At 41.3% G+C, this 17,879-nt stretch overlaps 2 protein-coding genes across 2 annotated transcripts; one reads left to right on the top strand and one right to left on the bottom strand.

The window, feature by feature from the left end:
* Window positions 1–613: 613 nt before the first annotated feature.
* On the bottom strand, window positions 614–7,197 carry LOC138981892 (uncharacterized). The gene is made up of 3 exons (XM_070355034.1): window positions 7,051–7,197; window positions 5,811–6,137; window positions 614–2,070 (listed from the first exon to the last, which is right to left on the bottom strand). The coding sequence occupies exons 1-3, from the start codon at window positions 7,168–7,170 to the stop codon at window positions 2,005–2,007; spliced, it is 513 nt and encodes a 170-aa protein (XP_070211135.1). The 5' UTR covers window positions 7,171–7,197; the 3' UTR covers window positions 614–2,004.
* A 51-nt stretch (window positions 7,198–7,248) lies between these two features.
* LOC138981891 (protein PBDC1-like) lies at window positions 7,249–17,836 on the top strand. The gene is made up of 6 exons (XM_070355033.1): window positions 7,249–7,381; window positions 12,412–12,471; window positions 14,001–14,060; window positions 15,118–15,258; window positions 15,779–15,890; window positions 16,450–17,836. The coding sequence occupies exons 1-6, from the start codon at window positions 7,367–7,369 to the stop codon at window positions 16,560–16,562; spliced, it is 501 nt and encodes a 166-aa protein (XP_070211134.1). The 5' UTR covers window positions 7,249–7,366; the 3' UTR covers window positions 16,563–17,836.
* The last annotated feature ends 43 nt before the right edge of the window (window positions 17,837–17,879 follow it).

The following is a 17,879-nucleotide window of genomic DNA, read 5'->3' as shown; positions in this document are numbered from 1 at the left end:
GACCAAACAGAAGAAATTGACTGTTGTAATTTGTATTTGTAATAATTACAATACAACACAATGGGTAATTTTAATGATATGAAATATCAAAGTGATAAAATTACCATACCCAAAAAATCCTTTGAAGGGCATACAGAAACAGTTGTAACTTGATCCAATATCGTACCTGTTTCCCAATTTGACTGTGTTGTACTCTGTTCGTGTCAAAGTCAACACTGCCCCTCCCCTCCCCTCCATCCCATCATCAACCACCACCACCACCACAACTGGTCAACATGCTTCACTTTCAATTCAAACTAAACTTCCATCCGCACAGTTTCTTTCGGTTGCCAGTTTGAGAAATATCAGCGCGAACGAATCAGCCTAATCATTTCAACACGCTATCCGACTCGCTGTCTTCCGCCATGATGGCATCTTCTCACTTTCGGTTTCGCCAATGCATTCGAATCGTCGTCAGCCATTTCTTTTGTTGGATTCCGTACTTACCAAAGAACAGTTTTGGCGATTTAGACTTTCATCTTTCTGAAAAAAAAGTATCCATACGCAGAATTGCTGTGTGAAGCGTCGGAAAAGCGCAGATGTGCCACATTGTCGGAACAACAAAATAGGGGGTAGGTCGTTTCCTCCGTTGAAATGGGAACTTTCCCCTTATTTTTTCAGTTGCTAATGAAAGATGAAACACCCGACTACGTTCTCATCAACTAATTTCGGTGGTGCACTCGCCCTATCGCAAAAAGAAAAAAATGACAAAAGTTCGCTTGCATTTATTTTATAGAATTCTCGCGACCTGGCGAAAAAAATGTCGATGCACCTCTAGCCCTATGTATCTGCTAGTGGTACCGGTCAGTATCGTCCACAACCAACCACTCAAAACGACGTACTTTGCCGTAACCTGACCCTGGGGTCCGAAGCCAAATCGCCGACCGGATTTTTGAGTGGGCGTGGTTTGCAGCGAGAGTTATCTTTTCCTAGCTTGCCCCATGCACAGATGCTACACCAAGTCCGTATTTCACCACGCAGTGGCCGTTGTCGCACCACGTGCACACGGCCTGACCGGGAATGGATATCTTGGTGATACTGTCGCCAATGAGCTGGCGCCTTTCTTTCTTGTTGATAGTGACAGTCACTTCTTCTGACAGCCAGTTGGCTTTCCACTTGTTTTTCACACTTTGGTCGTCGATCGTAAGAGCTTCCACAGCCGACAAAACAATACGGAATCCAGACGCCATTATGCTACCTTTTTCACCTTCGGCGTTTGGAGATCGGCAGCCAATCAAAACAACCCGCAAACCGCCATCGGTGAATAATTAAGCCCCGGCGATAATCGTCGGAGATCGACAGCCAATCAAACGCGACCCATGATACTGCTATGGGTTCACGCGAGTGCTGGGGTGCGAATGCACTGACTTCAGACGCAGACAGCTTCAGCTGAACGGTTCATACCACCACCTATGGGTTCACGCGAGTGCTGGGGTGCGAATGCACTGACTTCAGACGCAGACAGCTTCAGCTGAACGGTTCATACCACCACCCCCCTCTTTTCTCAATGAATTTGCATCGATCTCAAGAATGGTCTGTGAGCTAAGGAAAATATCGGAATTCCGATAAAAATCAGACCAGTCCTATGTCTGAATACTACCCCTCCCATCGTAAATATTCTGCATCAAATTTGGTGGGCATATTCAGGTGGACCCCGGGCACAAACTGGTATATAAAAATTTTCAAAACGTGCTCCAAGCCGGCGAACCGCCACGCTGCATACTCTGTCTCGCGATCCAGTAGTACATATTATATAGGACCCTCTTCCAAAGTGCCCCATTGATAACAGAAACAGAACCAAGTGCACAGAACATAAAGTAACAAAATCAGCTGTACAGAGACTATAAAATGCATCCTGAATCAATGACTTAAAGTAGGCAGACTTTGTGCTGAGAATGAGATCTTCTGTCATATGTCTCATGCAACAAAATCACTGCATGATAAAACCTGTCTTGTGTGTCATCCTCAGTTTTGATGTTGCATGTTGTCATCTTTTCCCTGAAGCCTGGTCTGAATGTGGTAAAAATGACCCTGGAAAAGAGAAGGAAAAGATTTACTACAACAACAAAATAATCTTTATTACAGTGGTACCTGTGATGAAAGGACACCCTTAGGATCATCCAAAAGTGTTCCTACATAACATTATAGGTGGCTTGTCATGACAGGTATATATTTTAGTTGAGGTAATAGAATAAGGGACAACAGTAAGGCAAAAAAAAAAATAGGTGTGGTTAAGTAACATAGCCAAACAAAATAGGGTAGGAAGGTAGGCAATCACTTTTTTTTTTTAAAACTTTTTTTTCTAATGTGTACAAATTAAACCTACTTGACAGGGAAATAAGTGTGCGACTCAAGCGCTTTCGCTTTCATTGTGTTTTCTGCACTGTTTTTTTTGACAAATGTAATAAAAAGTTATAGGGTCGGCCCCTAAAAATAGGGTAGGTCGGGTTACCGTAACCACACCTATTTTTTTTTTAGGCCTAAGTGTTCTTTTTTGGGGAGGTGTACGTCCTCTCTTCAAAGGGGCCCCACATCACAGGTACCACTCTTCACTGATACTGAAAGTGACAGCTTGTCACGCATAATCAAGCATTACGTGGACATCCCTTCCTCACCCCCCCCCCCCCCCTTTAACTTAGACCCCCTTACTCAAGACTTCTCCCTCTTCAAGGCATTGCTTTCCTCCTTTTCTTTTCATAACCTCTGAAAATTCACCTCCTTTTTGAGACTCCCTTCTTTTTTCAGACCTATATATGAGTTGTTCTTCAGTACTGGTGACAGAAAGGGGGAAAAGTGGTCAAAATTCAAATCTCTAGTTTTGTTTTTGAAATATTGCTTTTCATAAAGCAGAAATACTGTAGTATCTGTTGTACATAAGAAAAAATCACGGGTTCACATGGTTCCTACATAATCTAACTTTTAAAGCTGGTTCTTGTGTGTCTGTGTGTATGTTTGTATGATGACGATAGGACCCGAAACGGGTGCACGGACTGAGACAGGAATTGCAGAGAATGTTCTTTGCCACTCGAGTCGTGTCATAAGGTACTTTTGGAATAGCAAATTTGAAAGGATTCTTCAAAAAACGGCGGAAAACATTATATACCCTGTGAGCTATCGAGGATCCTCCCCGTCTGGGCTGTCGAAACATGGTCTTGTTAAAAGACGTTTTCAAATGCGGTTAACGGGGAGATACACTCGAAGCACATTTAGCGAAGTTATGTTGCCAAATCATCAAAGATCAACATTTCACTACACGGATCGATGCACACAGTCGAAATAGATGTGACTTTCACACGACCGAAGACTACTTACTAGCAGACTAGCAGACGACAAGATCTAAATATTTAGATCAGTGTAAGAGCAATCCGTTGAAGAACAGTTACTCCGCTTATTCGTCTTCAGTTAAGCTTATTTCCCCTGCCATAAGTTTCCTTGCAGATCTGCAGTCGCGTAGTGAAATGAACTAGTGTCATCGGAAGATTCTTCTCAGTCAATGATCAAAGCACAGTAAGTTCTATGCTGACAAAAGTCACTTTCGGACAACACGACGATTGACTTAATTTATGAGCCCAAAGGTAACAATATCGACAAGAATGTACGCATTTGACATTAAATGAAACATTCATAGACAGTTTCCAACTCACCAGATCTGCCAAAGAGCCGTCATTCGTGAAAAAACGATGATTTTAATTAGACAGGTATCGGAAACAAGCCTTGGTCACCTGCGTTATTCCTTCCAAGGCGACGTGACGGCGCCACATTTGTTTGTTTATGGCTGTTTATCGCGAAACAACACAGTTGAAATTTGTGTGTAAAATACCACAAATTTGTGGTGAATCAGTTCGTCATCTGCGTTTCGATTGTAATTAAGTCAGATTGGAGTTACTTTGAATCGAAGGCGAGGGTAACCTGCGTTATTTGTGGGACATCGTGAACAAATTTGATTGCAATATTTTATACAGAAAGTAAATTTCAATGATTCTGGCTCAGACTTGTAGATCTGTTATGCAGTGTGTTGGTAGTGTATCTGCTTTTCTGCTATGAAGCTCATTTGGAGTGATACGCTGATCGAAGTGGGGTACCCTATGTGGGACATCAGCCGTATGCAGATTACGCCTCAGAACACTCTCTCATTTCACAAAGACAACAATAATTCGCAACATTTCAAGAACTGCATCAGTTTTATTAGATACTATTTCAACTACAACAGCACAAACACGACTATTATCAACAACACAGAACGGGAGGTAAGTCTTCAAAGACGCACCGAGTATGCGTTCCCGTTTTTGGACGCCATTTTTGCTGGCATTTTCACAGTAAATCTTAATATTTCCATATCTATTGAATGATTTTGGTATTTTCTTTGATTGTGCCGATTCTCCTATCTCTCTGGCATGTACTGGGTGCTTTGTGACCAGTTTCTCCCCTAGACTGTATTGAAAAATACGTCCGTGTGAGCTGACTCCCACTTGTGACCAGTAGCAAAGAACAACTCACATATATATATATATTATACTAGATGAATACCCGCTTCGCCGGGTACGGCTGCGCCGGGAAGAAGTTGAGCCGAATACCCGGCTGCGCCGGGGACCCGGCCGGCGCACCGCACGGAGGAAGGGAGACAAACGCGGCTGAAAACACTGGAGAAGATAAGGAAGAGTTACTGGGAATGGATCGAGAGAAAAACCAAAATCGGTTCAGCGCTGCGCGCTGAGAGCACGTGTTGAAATATCTCATCGATGAGGTTGTGTCCGGGGTGTAGCTGAATACGGTCTCCAAATTTGAAAAAGATCCACCGAGAACTTTGGCTGTGCATCGCGGACACACACACACACACACAGACAGACAGACACAAGTCGTATATATCAGGGATGTTGCTACAAATCCATACCTATAGGACAAATGTCCTGAGTTCTTCAGCATCAATAGGACATTTGACCGCTTTCAGAAAGTCTAATAGGACATTATGAATTTGCGCCAAACAGCTTATAACACATTCCATGGAATTGTTCCAAAGTCATGTGCCCACACACACACGCACACACACACACACCCACGCGCTGTAGAACACACACATAATATAGTAAATACATCAACACAGTGTGTGTATAATGTTGTATTTGTTTAGTTTCAAAGAAACCACAACAAAGAAACCAACATGAACAACTTCAGAGCTCTTACTTTGATTACAAACTGCATGATTTGGATAAAAGTTGAAAAACAAAATGATCGGTTTGATCTAATGCTGATCTTTTGCAGGCTTTAGGTTTTTTTTCAGCGGCATAATTCAGTGCTTCGTCTCGTATCGAAAACAAAAGCAGACGACAAATTTAGTCAGTTGGAGTTGTCTCCCGTATTCCTGTAGCATGCACTGATCTAAAAATAGTCCACTATAATAGACGGTTATACCCAAACGGCGCATACCGCAAACGGTTCGGGAATTCCAGACAAAAGAAAAGATCCGCACTGGCAACTCCAGTGTCAGCTGAACACGAGAGCGTTCGGTCTTTTAGAAGATTTGTATCTTGAAATGAAAATTAACGAATATCGCGCTGTCCGAAGGAATGGAGTACATATCGGACAATGACCACGCTCAGGCTAAAACGATAGGACATCTGACCGACATGCAGCAATGTGAATCGGACATTTGGGGATTTTCATCGATAAATGTCCGATGTCCGACGCCTAACGACATCCCTGATATATATATAGATATATATTTCTTTCAATTTTGATTTGGTGATTCCTGGTTAGTATAAACTCAAACTTACTGATTTCCCTGACAAACAGTCAGGACAGCCCGATCCTGGGGTGTGCTGCCGGGGCATGTTGTGTTGGTTACCAGAGACGTGATCTGAAAGACCACTCAGCAATTTACTATCTGTGGCACCTGACATCTCTTTTTCCCCTCCATTGAACACCACACCCGGGGCGGAAGTTGACAGTGGTGACATCAACTGCTTGGTTGGGTGAGTTGTTGCAAGGCGACTATTTTGCATCCAGTCGTTGAGACCCATCAGGGGAAAGCTGTTGACTGGGAATTCGTCTTGAGTATGTGTCGTCTGCACTGTGTCCACATCCATATCATTGCACATCATCTGAAATTTAAAGATACTGAACTTGTCAAATCCAGGTGCACGGAGCCCCTGGGGCTTTTAGTCATACCTCAGGCAGCTATCCATTAGAAGAACTACCAAGTTTCATTGACTTGCACCCAAAGAGTCAAGAACTGCGATTTTGTTACGAATTAATTTCGTACTCGGACCCGGCTGGTCTTGGCCTATTTTTGGATCTAAATTTAGATCAGGTAGATCACCACATCATGTACAAAAAGACACGTCACTAGCAAACTATGTCAGACGTCATCATGAGTTTGTGTAAAACAAAATGGAGGCCGGAATCACTCAGTTGAATCGAACTCCGACCAAACACCACGTAATAACTAGGTTAATTTATGCACTCGCGTGAACAAGAAACTGTCGAGCTTCACAGATGTCGTCGTTGGGTAGTTTTGGGTTTGTTTTACTACCATAGGAGGATTTTTGAACTGTAAATGCACTCAGCTGCAACAAAAACGCAAAACGAAGGCTGTGAGCTGCACTGTGCCTTTAAGTGAAAGAAAGACATTTTATATGATGCTAATTTGTCATTACAATTTTTACAAAAATCTGAATACAAAATTGTCAACTGAACATAATACACACTCACTAACACACACACATGTGCGCGCACACACACACTTCACAAGCCTGTGTGGTCTAGTGGTTAATAAAGTTAGTTATGTTGTGAACTCTCAGTGAAGGCAATGAGAAATAATGAATAGCTGATCAGCGATGCTAGATGAAGAATTCAGCGTCTTTCGGTGACACTGCGTTAAATGCAGGAGTTAACCTCTAACCCAGAATATATAGGTTAAATCAACTTTAGTCGTCTGCGGTAACACTGACACCGAAAGTTCTCAGTTCTGTGCACATGTGCCAGAGACCTTGAAATATTTGAAGATAATCTCACCATTTCATCAGAGGGTGCGATTTTTCTAGACTTTTCTGGTGCTTCAGAATATACTTCAAATACTTCTTCAACGTTCAACTTTCGCCTACGGGAGGCAAAAGAATGTAAATTTGGGTTCATTTTTCAAACACACCAGCCGGCAGCATTTCTTATCGCGAACAGCAAGAAAAAGTAACTCTCAATTTGTTTACATCAAGGGCGGTTACTCTGAGTTACACTTCCGGCTGATGACCGAACCCCTCCACATGTTTTTGTGACTGATCAAAAATTCAGGAAAAAGAAATAGAATAGTCGGCCAGTTCAACCCTTCGTCGTGATGGCTTCTGGATTGGTAAGACGACGATACTATTACGTTAAATTAAAACTGATTTACTTGTCGGCTGAGTCTTGCTCTGTTTTACGAAAAAACTTTTCTCACATTTTGCAATGCTTCAGAAAGTTCTGCGACTGCATTTGATTTATTCATCCCGATTTGTCATTTTGTACGGTGGCATGGCATATGGCACAAGATGAACATCTGTTGTGAAAGACCTTGCTCATTAGTCATAAAACTGAAGAGAGAGAGAGAGAGAGATAGGATGTTTGTGTGTGTTTGAAAGGAAGAAGGAGAGGAAATGGGCTTTAAAAGTTTAATGTATGTGTGCAGGCACCTGAGAGAGAGAGAGAGAGAGAGAGAGAGAGAGAGAGAGAGAGAGAGTGCAGAGAAAAGTGTCTGCAGGATAGTGCAAATGAGATATAATGGTTATAAATACCTGAGTCTCTCTGTAAATCTGTTGTGTTCGATTAGAATTTGCATTTTTGATACACATGAGCAAGCAGTCCATTCGCATCAGGTAGGTTAATACTAATAATAATGCTCAAGGGTTCTATGTCGACCAAAAGAGTGGGATTCCCTGTAGGGGGATTCCCTGTATATATATATATATATGTGGGCGTCTCTGATACTGAGCACAGACCAAAAATTGATAGGTGTACAACTTTGGGGATGTGTTTGGACACATTGCTGCAAATATGACAGAACCAATATGTTATTCATTTGCCTTCTGAGGCATTTTACTAATAAAATGAACGCTCAATATTACAAAAATCTGTTCTTGTGAATTTATAATATATTTTTGTAATCCGATGAGCGAGTCAAAATGGCGACGAAATGTGTGACATCGGTCAACACGCAACTTTGAAGTGCTCGTTTTTTAAAATTACACAGTTTTCAAATGCGATACAGGTGTTGAAAATACCACAAAGGATGAAAGTTAAATGATGCTAAGCAAAGTTGATAAATGACAAGGCATTTCGCCTAAACAGGCACGGTAAAAAGTCGGTCGCGTACATCCATTTTTCAAGAAAATATGAGACTGAGAGTAGAATCATCTAAGGCCAGCAAAGCACATACACTAACATATTCAATAACAAATGGTCTCAAGAACTCACATTTTCACTGGCTTCTTTGTGGTGTGAATAGCAAGTCGAATCACACTATGGATGTCTCTTATGAAATCATTATGTTGCCATACCCCAAAGATTCAAGCGACATTTGACTTTGGAAAAAACACTCCTGAGAACACACCACAAGCATGTTACTCTCCAAACAGTGAATTTTGAATGACAAAATCGATTTAAAATTCAGTAGAATCAATAAAAAAAATATATAATCGAAATGATGCAAGGCTTGTTTGAATTTTGTTCAAAACTCAAAATAGATGTACACACCAAATGGCTACTGGTTTTGACAAGCAAATTCAATGCAATTTATTCTTCAAAATGACGAAATGGAACGCTGAACGTCATTACAATACGTAATTTCGTCGTGACGTCATCCGTACATATTTCTGTTCGGCCCGTACACTGTTATTCAGCCGGTACACTCAGGTATTTGGCCTGTGAACCTGTACCAGGCTTGATCCTGTTGGAGTAGGCTATAAATATCAGTCTGCTTAACCTCAACGTCTGATGACCACAATCGGTTTGTTTGTTTAACGCCTAGCCGACCACGAAGGGCCATATCAGGGCGGTGCTGCTTTGACATATAACGTGCGCCACACACAAGACAGAAGTCACAGCACAGGCTTCATGTCTCACCCAGTCACATTATTCTGACACCGGACCAACCAGTCCTAGCACTTACCCCATAATGCCAGACGCCAGGCGGAGCAGCCACTAGATTGCCAATTTTAAAGTCTTAGGTATGACCCGGCCGGGGTTCGAACCCACGACCTCCCGATCACGGGGCGGACGCCTTACCACTAGGCCAACCGTGCCGGTACCACCACCACAATCGGTGCAGAAATGAGATATAACGGGTTTTAACTGACAAAAGTTTGTTTTTCTTCTTAAAAGGTGTATATCTAAATTCAGTCAGGGTTTGTGGTCCTATCAAACAAACATCGTCAAAATCAAAGAAAAATATCAAACCTTAACTGTTTTTAACGGACAAAAGTTTACTTTTCTTCATCAAAAGTTTGAATTGAAATTTAGTTAGGGACAACAGATCTACCTACAAAATTTCACTAAGATCGGTGAAAAAATGGGGTTTAACGGTTTTTCAAACTGCCAAAACTTTGGTTTTTGTCTTGAAAAGTATGTTATGATATTCAGTTAGAAACAACAGACCTACTAACCAAATTTCACAAAAATCGGCTTAAAAATGAGATTTAACGGACATTTAACTGCCAAAAATATTGCTTTTTTCTCTTGAAAAGTATGTGTTTCGGGTTAATTAAGAACAACGGACTACTATGCCAATTTTTGTGACAATCCAACTTTAAATTACAAAATGTCACACTCTCCGTGCCAAGATTGAAGACGCCCACATATATATATGGGTCATTCTCAGAAATGGTGGTCCAGTGAGAGTGAGTAGGGGTGACACATTTGAAATCATGAAAAAGTAAATTAAAATTATTTCTACCACGACTTTTTTCATCTGAATCTATTCCTGAGACATTAAAGCATTGTTGTATGTCAATAAAAATGGTTTCTATACGTTGGTGTTGTTTTTGTGTGCTTTTCAATTGCGAAGTTCGGCCGTTTCCGGATCGCCGAAGCGTTACACGACTTTCGTGATCAACAATATGTTCAGTCTCATGGCTAAATGCAAACATGCAAACACCAACAAATTACTGCAATCGACAGTCAGGAGTTCAGTCTTGGACGTAGCAACACATCTTTGCAAAAACTCACGCTGAATTTGAAGTTGCGGGCTTTGAAAAAAAATTATGAATACAGTAACGCATCGTATCCGGACTCGACGCGCGAACATCGGACAGCAATGTGCTCCATGACTTTGCCACATCACGGCTATTTTTAGCTCTTTGGCGCACAGGAAGTTCGAACAAGAAAATAGTCCTTTGAATCACAGCCAAATATTCACAGAAAACACCAGAATCATATCATTTGCTGAAACTCATGGCGTCGTTTCCTGACCTACGTTACGACTGAAGATGGTTTTTACTTAATTGTCGAGCCTGCAAAGCTTTGTCACAAACTTACACACCGCGGATGGCGACAATGTAGTGTCGGAAGGATATCGAGTGCAAACAGTCTCTCAAAGCGCCAAGTTTAGCGGAACAAAGCAGCCAAGAAGTTTTCGTATCCTCTGATCGTCGATGTTCGACATTCATCAAGTACTTAAAATGGGTAATCTGAACGCAACAGGAACTTTCAACAAATACAGCAAACTCTGACGAATTGTGTTTTGTGTAGTTATTTTGGGTCAGACGGGTTTTGCCGGCAGGAAAGGCCAAACAGTGCAGATTCATGTCTGTCGCACAGGAACCGAAAGTGGTTCAAGCATTTCGTTTCTGTGTTGCGACATTCACCTTAGTTTTGTTCCAAATGTCATTTTTTTACCAATATTAGTTGAAGTCCTTACCTTTCATAACTAGAATGTGTTGGGTAGAACACAAAAATACTGCAGAACTGATAAAAAATGCACAAAGGATTGAAGGCTTAGGTGGTTTAAAGTTGGAATTTGGTTTCCATGTTACAACATTCATCACGTAAATACAACACTTTAAAACGTCTCTTATTCAGCAACCAATTACTCTTTTTGTCTAATTTTTGCATTATTATGTATAGCAAACAATAGACTTCATAGTAAAAACAGTTATTTTGTATTTCTTGACACTTTATTTTTTACTTTGTATGTAACACTTTGGACCACCATTTCTGAGAATGACCCATATATATATATATATCTCAATCTCGTGCCGTGACTGCCGTAGTTACCTTATACTTTATAGTTTTATTTCCCCAACCAAAATGGCGGTTCCACAGGAAAATCTGTTAGAATTCTTGAATTCACGTGCGGCATTCACCCAAGCTAACATGCTTGGCTGAAATATCAAAAAAGATTGTAAAACATCAAATTCTACCGATGTCGCTAAGTATCACGTGACATTCAGCGAGATCAGTGAAACACTACAGGAACTCCACCCTGTGGGATTCCCTGTATACACATTACAGGGAATCCCCCTACAGGAACTCCACCCACAGGGAATCCCACTCTTTTCGTCAACATAGACCCCATCAATCAGCAATACTAATAGGCAAAGGGCGTATGACGATTAGGTAACACTGCGCCACCCTATTAACAGTTTACATTGCGATGAGATAACATGAAAGAGTGACATATTCTAAGCTCAGATGGCACCAGATTGCACTATTTGGCTACTATGGACAAACATTTATCAGGGGGGGGGGGGGGGGTATAGCCCCTGGACACTTCAAATTACCTTTCCATGATTGCCACTTTGTGCCTTAAGCTATGACTTGTCAAAATTTGGTTTAGGGGATCAAATGACTCATATGACAGGTGCATTGGCCTTGTGGATGAGAAATCAGCCTCCCAATCGGAAGGTTGTGAGTTCGAATCCCGGCCTTGCCTGGTGGGTTAAGGGTAGAGATTTTTCCAATCTCCCAGGTCAACTTATGTGCAGACCTGCTAGTGCCTTATTCCCCTTCGTGTGAACACGCAAGCAAAAGACCAAGTGCGCACGGAAAGGATCCAGTAATCCATGTCAGAGTTCGGTGGGTTATAGAAACACGAAAATGCCCGGCATGCGTCCCCCAAAATCGGCATATATGGCTGCCTAAATAGCAGGGCAAAAACGGTCATACACATAAAAACCCACTCGTGCACAAAAAACACACAAGTGAGCATGGGAGTTTTAGCCCATGAACGCAGAAAAAGAAGAAGAAGAAATGACCCATACCACCATGTCTTTACCCCCAGGCTGAACCCTGCAGGTATGCATGCTGATGTCGGGGCCAGTAGGATGGAGCCATTGTATTTTGTAATAATATTTCATTTTGTTGAATGAGTATTGAGTTGCTGACAAAGATTTCTTCCTTCACTTTCAGGATGCCCAAGATTTGCATAATGTCAAGGCTACATTCAACAGCGACAACCTCGGAAATAGTGTGAGTTTACCTCTATTTTACACATTCATAGAGCCATTATATGTGAGTGTGTCACGGTGCACGCTTTTGTTTTGTGTGAATTTTTTCCATGAAATTTGGGCTGCAATCCCATTTTAAGGGAGTGTACAACACCAGTAGTGTAGTAGTGGTACCATTTAGTGTTTATCAATGTGTGCATGTGCATGGTCTGTTTCTTTTTTTTAGTTTTTGTTTTTTGCATTTTTGAGTCACTTGAGAAAATGTGACTCTATGTAATCGGTCAGTGTTAGTCTGTCCGGCCGGCCGTCCGGCCGGCCGGCCGGACGGCCGTCCGTAGACACCACCTTAACGTTGGACTTTTCTCGGAAACTATCAAAGCGATCGGGCTCATATTTTGTTTAGTCGTGACCTCCAATGACCTCTACACTTTAACGATGGTTTCGTTGACCTTTGACCTTTTTCAAGGTCACAGGTCAGCGTCAAAGGAAAAATTAGACATTTTATATCTTTGACAAAGTTCATCGGATGTGATTGAAACTTTGTAGGATTATTCTTTACATCAAAGTATTTACATCTGTAGCCTTTTACGAACGTTATCAGAAAAACAAGGGAGATAACTAGCCTTTTCTGTTCGGCAACACACAACTTAACGTTGGGCTTTTCTCGGAAACTATAAAAGTGACCGGGCTCAAATTTTATGTGAACGTGACTCCCAGTGACCTCTACACTTTGACGTCTGCTTTGGTGACCTTTGACCTTTTTCAAGGTCACAGGTATGCTTCAGGTATGCATTGTGTTGTGAATAGCAATTTCTTCCTGTCCATCTGATGCCTCATATAATATTCAGAACTGCGAAAGTGACTCGATCGAGCGTTTGCTCTTCTTGTTTTTTTTAAACCTGTTCTCTTGTGTCCTCAAAATATAGAACAAGTGTACACAGATAACTTAGTTTTAAAGATTAACTTGGCATATATATATATAATAGAGGTTACTTTCTCTGTCCTTATTGACACAAACAATTAAAAATATGAATTATGATAAAAAGTACTCATTATTGATACAATGTACAAACAAGCTATTATGGTTTGTTTGTTTGTTTGTTTGTTTGCTTAACGCCCAGCCGACCATGAAGAGACATATCAGGGCGGTGCTGCTTTGACATATAACGTGCGCCACACACAAGACAGAAGTCGCAGCACAGGCTTCATGTCTCACCCAGTCACATTATTCTGACACCGGACCAACCAGTCCTGGCACTAACCCCATAATGCCAGACGCCAGGCGGAGCAGCCACTAGATTGCCAATTTTAAAGTCTTAGGTATGACCCGGCCGGGGTTCGAACCCACGACCTCCCGATCACGGGGCGGACGCCTTACCACTAGGCCAACCGTGCCGGTCAGCTATTATGGTAATAAGCACTTCCATGTAAGTTCCTTCATCAGTTGAGTTGTACATTTCTCTTTATTTCAGGGATGATTATTTGACACGCAGTTTAATTACGGATGTGTAGAAGTGGGCTATCATTCGTCTTGATTATCATTTTTTGCAGGATGACGTTGAACTGAAGTGGGCAATTAAAGCAAGCGACCATGCTGATGTCTATTTCAACGTAAGTTTTTCAACCATTGTAAAATGTGTAGTACAGTGTAGTGTAAATGTTAATCGAGGTTCGAACCTTGAAAACATGATATAATTATAAATATTAATTTTATCCCTGAAGAATCAGGACAGAGGAGGCCTGTAGTTCAAATAAGAGATTGTGGTTTTTCTGAAGGATTCTTTTTTTATTTGGTGTTCTTTCATATTTGACTTACCCAGGTAAATTTGCAATATTCAATGTTCTCCAATAGTTCAGAGTGTAAAAAAAATTGAAATACAGTACATTGTGTTTCTGTGGGAGAGAGAGAGTAAAGGAAAATACTGGTGAAGTTATATATAACAGTGGATCCCCCTTTCAAGACCTCCAAAAATCTGAAAAATCAGGTCTTGAAAAGGAGGGAGTCTTAAAAAGGGCCTACATTTTACAAAGGCTATAAAAAAGAACACCTTTACAACAAGAGGCGAAGCCTTCAAGGCTCACGTAAGAAATCGACAAACAGTAACACAAACTCAATCACTCCGTCACACACACACACACACACACACACACCACACACCACACACCACCCACCACACACCACACACACACACACACACACACATATACACACACACACACACACACACACATATACACACGCACACACACAGCATAGGTGAAACTGTGCAAGAAAGCGAGACACTAGATCTAGATCTGTCTGTCTGCATGTAGCCTACTTACAGGGACACGACTGCCAACTAGTCTCGGCCCGCTCAAAAAAACAATGACCGAGACTTTCAGTAATTCCTTCGCGTGACGTCAAACCCTCTTACGTCATAATGTGACGTCAATGTAATGTGACGTCTTCAAATGTTAGAGTTTCTACCACATACATACATACGCACGCACGCACAGACAGACAAAAGTTAGCATCGCATAGGCTACACTTACGTGAGCCAAAAATTAAGGTCTAAAAAAAGGGAAGTCTTAAATTAGGGAGTGTTAAAAGGGGGGTTCCACTGTATTTCGCATGTATTCATTACAGGCATGATTTTGCCAAGGTGTGATTCTGAGGTATATATTGCAGTTGATATCTTCTGTGACTCCCAGTTTGCTGCGTCTGACAAAGCATGATGATGAGATCTACGCCAAGTTCCGTGAAACTTTCCCCGACTTGAAGGTTGACGTGCTGGATGAGAACGAAATGAAGACGCCAGAAAACAAAGAGGTATACGAGTGAAACTATGGGAAGATTCTTTTATCTTTCTTTTGACTTGGTATAACCTTTAAAACAAGAATTAAGACCCATCTCCTGCCTCTTAATCATATAATCATACTGACACACACACACGGAATCAGACAGTAAGACAAGAAGACAGACAGACCGACAGAATCAGAAAGGGAACCAGCTGTACAGCCTAAACCATAATGACAAATAGGCAGGCAGACAGATTAACCCACACATGCACGCACACTCACAAATATAAAAACACACACAGTTGTTTTGCACATGCCATTTCATCAATTATGGCTGCATATTTGGGTTTTTTTAAAAAATTTTTATTGAGATCAGAGATTTTTCATGCACATCCTGCCTAGGTCTACAACCAGGGGAAGAAGGCTTCGATATGACTGCATCTTGACATTTTTTTGTTGAAAATGGTGTATTTGTTTGTTTGGGGGAATCTGACTCACCTGATCATGGGCCATAGTAATAGATATAACCTGTCAAAAATGTGTGTGGGCAGAAATGGCGGCAGTTTATGGAAGAATTCAAAGAAAAGATAGAAGACTTCAACTATGGTTCGCTGCTACGTCTTAACTGCAATGAAGGCTACACACAGGAGAACACCATGTTTAGTAAGTGTTCATTGTTTTTGCTTATTTTTTTCCATTGATATTGGTGTTATTTTTTGAGAAACAGAGAGTGTGTGCGTGAGATAAATGTCTTCATTGATCAGGGTTGCCCCCAGTAGCAATCCACCTAAAGGGTCCCTGGACCCCCTCAGTTGACTTTTGGAAGGTCCCAAGAGTCCAGTGTACTTACAACACATTGTGATCACAGTTTGATATAAAGTGTCTTTGTTAAAGGGAACAAACACACACACACACAATCAATTAATCAATCAATAGGAAGCTTATATAGCGCGTATTCCGTGGGTACAGTTCTAAGCGCTTGTCCACACACACACACACACACACACACACAATTTCAACTTGACTTTGCTTTTCTTCTATTTTGATTGTTTAGGTTTTTTTTCAAACATGTAAAATTCCAAATTCTTTTGTATGCGCGTGTGTAACTTTTGGAGTGAGAACAATTGTCGATTCCATTTCCATGGGTGGTCGTTATTGACTGGCTTGACTGTACTGCAGTCTTTTATTATTTAATATTAAGTTATTATTTTTCTTCCCTCAGGTGTTCGCACGCAGTTTCTAGCCATCGAGATTGCACGCAACAGAGAGAAGTACAACGACCGTCTCCGCTTCACCCATGGAAAACTGAAAGACACAGAATCCAAAGCCTCATAACCAAGGCTGCATAGTGTTAGGGGACGAGGACAAGGGACACAAGGAAGGTGTACATGGGTAACAGGCTGTGCAATGGACAAGTGTCTGTTTGGATGATGGGGATCAGGGGATCAGGAAGGGGAGGGTGGGGGGTACAGGGGGATGGACAGAGAAGGGAGAGAGAAAGAGAGCCGTCATCTTTTTTGTTCTTTTTGTATATGCGGGTGCTAAAACACCAGCGGACTCACTTAGTGCAGTGTTGTTCTCAGTCTTCAGTCATTGACCCATACCTTTTTGATCTGACGCATTGCTCTGACCCCTGGCCGGTTGACCATCCGATTGTGTTTGACAACGTCTTCTGATCGTCAATTTTCCTACTAAACGAACAAAGCTAGGGCATTTTGACCAACACTCAGTTTTACTCAAGGGCCAACTAACTATTGTCCTCTGAGGCTGGGAACAACACTGTTAGTGATTTGAATGTGAGAATGTGACTCATCCAAATGGGAAGACGGCATATGTTGCCCTATTAATCATCGCAGCCGTACTCCACCTTCAGAGCAAGCCAGGGATGTGAAAGAAAGGAAGTGAGTAGGAAGAAGGTCGCAGGCATCATAAACAGGTTTGGATCTGTGTTATGATAAGAGGATCGGGAGAGAAGAGAACGTTGATCAATTGAAATGTGAAGAATGAACAATTTAGACCAACCATGTCAGCATAAGTTTTGCTTCAGTGTATTCATTTCATTGGTGTGTATTGTTTTCCTCTAAAGGTTGTCATTGCTTTTTTTTTCATCTCTCATCATTGCATAGCTCAGCAATGGTGAATAACACTATGGTTATTCAGCGCTGGAGTCATTGATCGCTGTGTGTATTTGCGTGTGCGTGTGCTAAGCTTCTTTCTGAGAAAACACAGAAAACCCAAGTAAGATTTTGTGGTGTCCAATTGTGAGCTTCTTAATTGATTTTCATGATTCAGTTAAACAATACCAATATACTGAAGTGTTTTGTGGGCATACAGTGAAGACCCTGTTGTTGATTACTTATCTTTTATAAAGATGATCAGTACTTGATAATGAAAAACCAGATGTATACCATTCCTTGAATGTGAATCATTTATTCTGAGACCAGTGAACATACAAAAAGATGTATCCATTGAGTTTATGAAGTGTGCTGCTAAACTTCTGTCTTTGTTGCTGTTGGCTGGTTTTAGATTGAACAATACTATGGCGAATGTAGTTTTGAATTCACAAATTGTCCTCATGATTAAAGGATGGCAGAATCAGTCAAACACTAGCAGTCCTTTGTGAGTTGTATCTCAGTTGTTGTATTGATGTGG

This window comes from Littorina saxatilis, linkage group LG12, assembly GCF_037325665.1.
Source record: "Littorina saxatilis isolate snail1 linkage group LG12, US_GU_Lsax_2.0, whole genome shotgun sequence".
NCBI classification, from domain to species: Eukaryota; Metazoa; Mollusca; class Gastropoda; order Littorinimorpha; family Littorinidae; genus Littorina; species Littorina saxatilis.
Note: the sequence above shows the minus strand (reverse complement) of the source record. Positions and strands in the feature narration are given on the sequence as shown.